Source organism: Lactuca sativa, chromosome 7 (genome assembly GCF_002870075.4).
Source record: "Lactuca sativa cultivar Salinas chromosome 7, Lsat_Salinas_v11, whole genome shotgun sequence".
NCBI lineage: Eukaryota > Viridiplantae > Streptophyta > Magnoliopsida > Asterales > Asteraceae > Lactuca > Lactuca sativa.
In genome coordinates, this window is record NC_056629.2 from 69,100,964 (window position 1) to 69,109,957 (window position 8,994).

Genomic DNA, 8,994 nt, shown 5'->3' on the forward strand with positions numbered 1-8,994 from the left:
AGAGAAGGGGCATTGGAGACGAAGCTGCCCTATTTACCTAATAGATCTAAGAGATGGGAGAGTCGAAACGTATGGCTCTAATATAGGTAAAATCCATTGACTAACTCTTTTAAGCTTCTATTCTAGATTCTTAATACATAATGTAATAAGATTACAATTGATGTTTTGTAGGATCAAAGAAAAGAAAGGGAGCTTAAGGGAAGAAGTGAACAAAATCTAACCGTAAAGGAATGGATTTCGATCGCATTTCTCGAAGATTAGATTCTTGAGCTACTACTTAGAGTTAGAATTAGATTGCTAAGAAAGATGTATTAGCATAAGTTTTTCAATGAGTTGCATTGTAAGGACAAAATTGTTCCGCAATAAAATAAATTTTGATTCTAAATTTTATTTATTTATCCTTACAATGGCGTGTATGAAAAATTGATGTTAAAATGTTTCTATTATTAGCAATAATGGATTTGGTTCTTATTATGTTATTTATGGAAAGTCGAGAATTTACCAAATAGGGAGAGTTTCTCATCGCCCAAGTTTCAATTGGACAGAAATTTGGAATCATGCAACTTGGTTGCACGATGAATGAGAAATTTCATATTTGGAAATTAGACTAATTCATTGACAAAGTGTCAAGTGAAGGACTAGGAGATCGAGTACACAAAGTTGTGTGTTGATCAAGTTCACCATAAGAGTAACAAAGATATTCGCCATGATTTACTAAAGGTTTAGTAAATATGATTATACTTACAAGATTAAGTGTAATTCTGAATTGATTGAAAAAGTTTAAATCAATAGCAGAACGAATAAGAAGAATCGAGTAGGCAGAAAGATAAAAGTTTCTCCATTCTAAGAAGAAGGGAGAGTAGCTTTTATGCTTTATGATAGGTCTTAATGATTAAGAACCACATCTCAATTGATCCTCTAAGTGAGTCTTAGCACAATTGTATGTCTAAGAAGAGGAATCAAGAATTGAAGAAATGGTTAAATCATAAAGTCAATCATACTTCGTTCCAAAACAAGTCTTAGAATTAAGATTGTGACAATGAGTGACAAGAATTAAGAAGGTTTATAACATTCATCAATTGTGGAAGGTTATGATGTCTTGGATAAGACAAAGACCAACTAGGACCAAAGTTATGAAGTGTTTTGTCTTGATAAGAGCTACACTAACTCTTGAATATTTGTTTGTCAAGAAATGTTTATTGACAAGAGAATCTTATATGTCAAGGAGTCAGTGGGAGTCTTAATGGTCTTGAAAGGTTTCAAGAACAAATCAAATAAACCTTATCGATCATCACTAGCACACGAGTTGAGGTTTACAACCTATCGTGATGACATCATTTTGTTTCTGTGCCAATCCAATCGAGTTAATTATGCATGTGAGTCCTATGAGTTCTCATTTGAATGCATAAAAGGCAAGGACCTTGATCAATTGAAAGTACATTGATAAGAAAAGGTGAGCTGCTTAACTACTTGGAAGACATGGTGGGCAGCTGTGCTACCATAAAGGCAAGAAATCAAGATTAAGAAAGTTCGGTCCATATGAGTTTGAATTTGTCGTAAACTTTGGTTTTAACAAATTCACATGGATAGGAACACATACACCGCTCAAATCTAAGTGTCATAAGATTTCTTCCTTCATGAAAATGATTGTGAAGAAATGCTTTCACTAAGAAAGATTTTAAGAAGATAGTGATTGTAAAATTGCATTCTCGAATTCAATCATGGTTACGGTATCCCTTTCCATAATTTGAATTGTGAGGTTTGGCAATTAGTCTTAATTGTTTAGACACACATATGAACTATCAAAGGCAAAGGTGTATAAGTTCAAGAAGCATTGATAAAGGATTATCAAAGCACTAAGTATTAGAAACATGAACTTAAGAAATTCAATAAGTTTTGTTTTCTGAAAGTTAAGATGTTTATGAATACATGTCGAAGCTAGTGGGAGCATAAGTGTTATGTTTTATAATAATCATCATGATAGTGGGAGCATAAATGTTATGATTGTATGATTATTAAGGAAATGTTAATAAACTTAGTCAAAGGTACATAGTGTGTTCTTAAAACTTCGATTATGATTACGGCATTCCTCTTCACAATTCGAATTTTGAGAACATAGCAAATAAAACATTATGCGTCGTGTCCCATACGCTTCGGGTATAGGATCGATTGCAAATGCTTTAATGTTTGACCATTCTAAAATTTTCCAAATGTCTAGCGCATTTAGAGGGAAAAAGGACTAGAATCGGTTTTGACTAAAATAATTAAACAACTATCAAAGGACAATCCAAAGTTCGACGAGGATTGGTCGCTTGTGAGTAGTTGGAAGCATGGTATTGGATGGACCATATCAACATTATTATGAATAGAAAAGATTCTATTAAGAATGAGTTGTCATATGGAAATTATGGAAATGTTTCCATACCGGATGGACCATATTGACATCATTACGAATAGATAAGATTCTATTAAGAATGAGTTGTCATATGGAAAATATGGAAGCGTGTCCATATTGGGAATTGAATATTGAAAGTCTATGTCTACATTAGAAACTTTTATGCAAAAGGATGTTCAAAGGAATGTACTTTGAGTGAGAAGACTTTGTAATATCATTGGCAATAATCTTTGTGACTTTGGTGCATTGGCATTACGAAAGGGTAAGTTGCATAAAATGTTAGAATCTAGCATATTCTATAAGTGGCAAGTATTTGATATTGTTACACTTATGAAAAAGGATTTGGAGTTGTGAAATGAGAATGGTTGGAAATATGTTCAATTTGATCTATTTCACAAAGTAAGAACCATAGGTAAACATTGTGTGCATGCTAGGAGCATGGGACAAGTGTTGGAATTCAAGTAAGAAGTTGATTACCCGAAATGACAAATAATGAGTAATCAATATGGTGATAAATAAAAGGCGTTTTATTTATACTCAAAGGTTTGAGGCCATATGGGATTAGTATTATTCTTGTGTTTCACATTTGCATGTTTTGACTTCCAGAATAATTGAGTTTATTAAGAATAATCGAATTATTCGAACGGGCCACAGTCGTTCATATGTTGGAAGTAGATATGAATGAAGACTGTTATGAATTGGTGTGTGGATTGTCTATAAGGTATTAGACATAAGCAAATGTTTGTTGCAACGTTCATGAGTGCTTATGAATCTGATTTGAGCATTGGATTAAACCCACGCTCACTTGGATCACTTCATGAATTGTATCACGAGTGATTGGTGAGATGATAACATCTTATGTAGTAATAACAATCCCAATTCCTCCTTGAATTGACTTTGGAAGGCTTAGAGTCACAAGTGTCACTCTTCTAATGGCTTACAAACACCAAGAGTGGTCTCAAGAATATAAGATGTTATCGTCTCACCAATCACTCGTTTAGATAGCCGAAGTTTCTTTGAAAGTCGTTGGAAGCGGCTAGGAGATTGTGCTAGTTGTAGTGACCGGTGGGTATCCAGTAACCCAGTTATCAGCAGACTCAAATGGGACCAAGGTGGTCTCGATTCATTCGGAAGGTAGATGAGAGGCATCAGAACTTTAAGGTAGGGAAGTGATGATAGGGAGGTATGGTGCGGGACAGCTCGTTGACCGAGGAGTGATACGCCTCTCGTAGCGGGGTTAGATAATCTCAGAGGGAGGGTTTGACCCTGTTGCGCAGCTCTCGTATGAGTCTAACCGTTGCAGGGATGAATCTTTTACTCGAAGGATTATCTGATCCACTTCGCTAGAAAAGGATTCAGCATCAGGATATAGTAAGAAGAAGCAGTCAGTGAATGTCGCGGAAGTAACCAGCACTAGGAGTAGCTGGAGGTATATATACAGCAAAGGGTATATCCCCGCAGTATTAGAAGAGGTTGTCGTTGATGGAAATTTTCCTTGGGAAGGCCAATGATCATGCAAGTCAAAGGGGAATGAACCCTAAGGGGTTCAGCATGAGTGCTCGGGGAGTACTAGAAGGATTACCAATGGAACAGGATGTGTTCTCTGGATGGTTGAGGATTGTTATTGCAAGAATCAGGGTTAGTATGCATGATTGGGCAGAAGGCCAGCAGAAGTAGTCAGCGGGCGTTAGATTTTTCCAGCAGGGTGTTGAAAGCAGATTACAGAACGATTGGCCGTAGAGAACTTCGAGGATGAAGTTTAGTTTAAGTGGGGGAGAGTTGTAACACCCAGAATCAGAAAGACCAAGAAAAGAAAGGAAAAGCTCTAAGTCATGGAGCCAATTCGTCAAGTCCAGGGAAGAACTCGACGAGTCGGAGCGGGATCCGGGTCATAGAGTAAGTGACCGACTCGGCGAGTCGGCTAGTGGACTCGACGAGTCTGGTCTGGACGAGAAAAACCCTAATCACGGGGGTTATGCTCGATATAAAGCACATTATACCCCACCCTCAGCCTCTTTGCTACTCTTTTGAGATCCAGAAACCCTAGAATCAATTGAGCCTCCATTAATAGAGTGAATAGAGCTTTGGAAGAGGAAATCTTGGAAAGGGGCTTGAAGATCAAGAGGCTTGTTGCAAAGGAGTGGTGTAGATCCGAGATCTAATTTAGTCGGAGCTTATATTGGAGGTAATAATTCGTTGATTGGGCTCTTTTGCATCTAGATCTATTATCATTTGAGATTTGGGCATTTTTGGTATGATTGAGAAGCAATTTCGAGCTAGAGGCTTAGATCTAAGGTTGCTACCTCAGATCTAGGCTTGTGATCTTCCAAAATGTCATAAAGCTCCTGTCTAAGAGTTGTTGGTGAAGCCCCCTAGTCCTTAACCCTAACCCTAGAGTGTTTTGGGCCTATATCTCCTTGGTTTCACATAAAGTTTGCAACTTTATGTGGGGGTTAGGCTGTAGAAGAGTGGATCTATGGGTTGGAGCCCCTGCATGGCTCGAAAATCCACTGTATAGATTAAGGACTGAAGAGACTCGACGAGTCACATGGGTGGACTCGGAGAGTTGTATGAAGATGGGCAGGGACTCGACGAGTTCGAAGAACAACTCAGCGAGTCTGTTGAAGATTTCCGTGGACTTGGCAAGTCTGTTCTTGGACTCGACGATTCAGGTCGCAGAACACCCAACCTCTTCTGGTTAAGACTTAGATCAGTGAGTTGAGTGGTGACTCATTGAGTTGGGCAGGATGGGACTCAGAGATCGTTGAACTCGACGAGTTTTGGGGTGACTCGGTGAGTTGAGTCATATTATGAGAATTTCGAAGTTCAAGAACTCGGCGAGTCTACGGGTTGACTCAGTGAGTAGAGTCAACTGGAAGGTTGACTTTGACCAGGACTTTGACTTTGACCAGAGTTGACTTAGTTTGACTTCTAAAAGTTCAGTTTGGTACTAAGTGTTATATTGATATTGGTAGCTCGAGGAGCTAGTGGAGCAGCGGTTCAGAGAATTGCCGGCAGCAGCCGGAGGGTTATCAGCGAAGTTCAGCAGTGCATATGAGTTTCCCTTTTGTGTGAATGGGTCTACGGCCACAATGTCGGCCTATGTAGTTATGAGTAGGAAGACCCAGGGGTTAGCCCTAGTCACTGTTTGCTAGTATGATATTCAGCACCAAGGTCCAATGTCGGGCGGGTGCCCAAGGAATGGTTTGCATGATAGAGTATACTTATTGTCTGTGTGATGCATGTATGTGCCTGGTAGGGAGGTGAGTGTGGGCGAGGTCCCGTATCTCACCAATAGCAAAGTATGGACGATGTTCCATATCTCATTAGCAGCAGAGCAGGGGCGAGGACCGAGATAGGTATGGAGTGAGTGTGGGAGGGGGCCCGTATCTCACTTACAGCAGGAGTTTGGACAGGGTTCCATGAGTCACTAGTAACAGGATAGGGGCGAGGCCCAAGACAGGCGAGGCCTTAGGACAGGAATACAGTAGGGTATGTTCAGTTATGTGTTATATGTTATTTTGTATTATGTGGTTAGCGGGCGGGGCCCAGAGATAGGCAGGGCCTAAGAAGAACAGATTTGTATCCGAGCGGGGCTCGAAGCCAGGCGAGGCCTGCAGCGGCGGGGCCATTGTAGCTGGCGAGGCCCGAAATAGCGGGTGTGGCCCAGTATGTGCAGTATGTGTTTATGCAGGGTATATGGTAGGTTGGGGAACTCACTAAGCTTCGTGCTTACGGTTTTCAGTTTTGGTTTCAGGTACTTTCGGTAGCGGAGGGAAGAGCTCGGGGTGATCGTATGACACACACCATTAATTAGACAGCCTGAGATGTTTTACTCTAATAACAAGAATATGTTTCGAGTTAATACTCTGAATTTATGTCATGACTTATGATATGGTTTTTATAAATATGGTTTTACTAATGTTTTAAAGGAAATTTTTAGTCGTGATTTTTGGGTCGTTACATTGGTGGGCGTGCACCAGGAAAGACTGGCAAGGGGCGCTAGGCAAGGGAGCGGCGGGCCGGGCCAGCAGGAAAGTCCCCAGCAAGGCTGACAAGGGAATGCCAGACAGGGCTGGTAGGAGCGCGCCGGGCCAAGCGGGCGCACTTGAATAGTCTAGGCCATGCTAATGGACCATATATCATAAAGTCCCCCCAGTCTGGTGTTATTGGTACGCGGCCAATGACATCGGACTGGACTTAGTCATATAAACTAGCAGGGGAGTCCCCAGCAAGAGTGGCAAGGGAGTCCCCAGCAAGGCTGGAAAGGGAGCGCCTGGCGGGGCTGGCGTGCCAGAGCGGTCTAGGCCATGCTAATGGATCATATATCAACAAATCCCCCCAGTCCGATGTTATTGGTATGCGGCCAATGACATTGGACTGGATTCAGTCATATGAACTGGCAGGAGGGTCCCCGACGAGGCTAGCAAGGGAGTCCCCGGCAAGACTTGGCAAGGGAATGCCAAGCAGGGCTGGCAGGAGCGCGCCAGGCCAGGCTGTCGCGCTGGAGCAGTCTAGGCTATGCCAGTGGACCATATATCATCAGAAGACTTGCAGGGTCACCCAAAGTGAAACTAATTTTTCCATTGTGATCGGGTGTGTTTCTACCGACGACAAGAACGCTGAGATGAATAAGGGAAATATAGTAAAAGTTAAGGACTAAATGTGAATGCTATCCTAAATCACAAGTATTATTTGTATAATTTGTTCTAAAAAAATTAAAAAAATAATAGATGTAACAAGTTTAGGTGTGGAGAAAAGAAAAAAGAGTAGTTGTTTTTTAATGTTTTTTGTAAAAGAGAATAAAAAATTAGAATGACTAAAAAAATAAACAACAGAGTAAAATGATTAATTAATGTAAAACATCGAGAAAAATTCAATGATTAATTATAACCCTAACTTAAAATGATTAAAATGAACAAAAATAAACATCTACAAAATTTAAGTGACTAATATTAATAATGACTAAACCCCTTCATAGAGCATCTCTTAAACCAAAAAGGAAATAGATGACAAGGGTTTGATTTATTCACATATACAAAGATTTACGACACCCATTGAATCAATCGCCACATCTGAAGGAAATAGAAAAATAAATATAAACTAAAGTATAAGTCATGAATCATTTGCAACTGTGATTGGCAAGCTCGGTGGTTGGGAATCCTTGATGGTGACGGAAGCAGCCACCATAGGTGAAGAAGAAGAACAGGGCGAGGAGTCTGGAGAAGCCATGGACTTTATAGCCATCATGGAACCTTCACTCCAACACCTCCTGATTGGGTAAGACACTTTAGCGAGATGGGAGCAATTACCACCACCCGATTTATGAATAGCGCAACTGCAGTTGTGATGGTAGGGCCTTCTTCGAACACCCATGTCGTCTGTGGATATGCAACCTCCATATACTCTCTGAAACATCCCATATCCGGCAGCTTCTGTTGCCATGATGCTCTTATTCGCTTTATCACTTTGTGTAAACCCACTCGACAAGAAACTGAATAAGATGGTGTGTGGAACTTACAATCTGTTATTATATATAAAGCGAACTAAGTTTGTCCCGTTTCTTTACGGGTTTTGTTGTGAACAGCCACTAACAAGAAAACAAAACCAAACAAATTAGATCTAGGTAATGTCGTTATTACAAGGATAACAATACAAAGAAAGTTGCTTAAGAAACCCATGGAAAACTATCTTTATATATGAATGGAGAAACCGAAACGCAAGCATCGAAAAGAATCGACGAGCCAAAGAAATTGAACATCTAAAACACCTACAAGTCTACAACCATACATCATTAATTCTTTTCGTTTTCATAAATAGTGGTACAACAACGTTTATTATAAATTTGTTTTACATAAAATTAGAAATTAGTTTACACCAAATATTTTAATAGGGAAAAATGTTGGATATGATATTCAAAAAAATTTAATAAATATTCAAAAGTTTCTAAAATTTATTTCAATAGTTTTTTATAGAATATGAAATATTATTAAAAATTAAGTAACATTGTTTTTTGAAATGACCGAATAATATATATAGGTGGATTCAATTGAGAAAATAAAAAAGATTGAGAATAGAGGAATCATTTTCAGCCACACATTTTATATAAACATAAAAACACACGGTGACAAACTTGTAAATATGATAACAACCTTCAATCTCAAATACATATCTGTAGAGAATTAGATTACAGTTCAAACTCATTCATCGTTCATCATCCAAATTTCTTCTCCAACTTTCAACAATCATTCAAATTTCTTCAATTAAACCATCATCAACATCATCCAGTGCTAATCAATCATCGATCTTCGTCAATAATCAACACGATTCAACAGTTAACAACAAAAATTCGTTTTTGGTTTTTTTAATTCAACCTTCAATTGTGCTTGAATACGATCAGATCTTCAACATCTATGATTAATTATACTCACAACGTTATTAGATCAACATCATCGATAATCAACAAAAATCCACTTCATATCATTCATTCAATATCGATTATCAAATAAAACTTCAAAGCTGAGGTTAGAAAAAGATCAAATCGTTTTTTATTTTTTTTTTTTGAAAAATTTCATATAATTCTCTATCAATCTACTCTT

The 8,994-nt window shown here is 38.9% G+C and overlaps 1 protein-coding gene across 1 annotated transcript; it reads right to left on the reverse strand.

The window, feature by feature from the left end:
• Positions 1-7,510: 7,510 nt before the first annotated feature.
• On the reverse strand, positions 7,511-7,840 carry LOC111879779 (uncharacterized). The gene has a single exon (XM_023876205.1). It carries the CDS (start codon positions 7,838-7,840, stop codon positions 7,511-7,513), a length of 330 nt encoding a protein of 109 aa, XP_023731973.1.
• Between the last annotated feature and the right edge of the window lie 1,154 nt (positions 7,841-8,994).

What these genes read in the sequence shown, in the direction of transcription:
- LOC111879779 (XM_023876205.1), bottom strand. Translation starts at nt 7,840, where the DNA reads ATGGCAACAGAAGCTGCCGGATATGGGATGTTTCAGAGAGTATATGGA.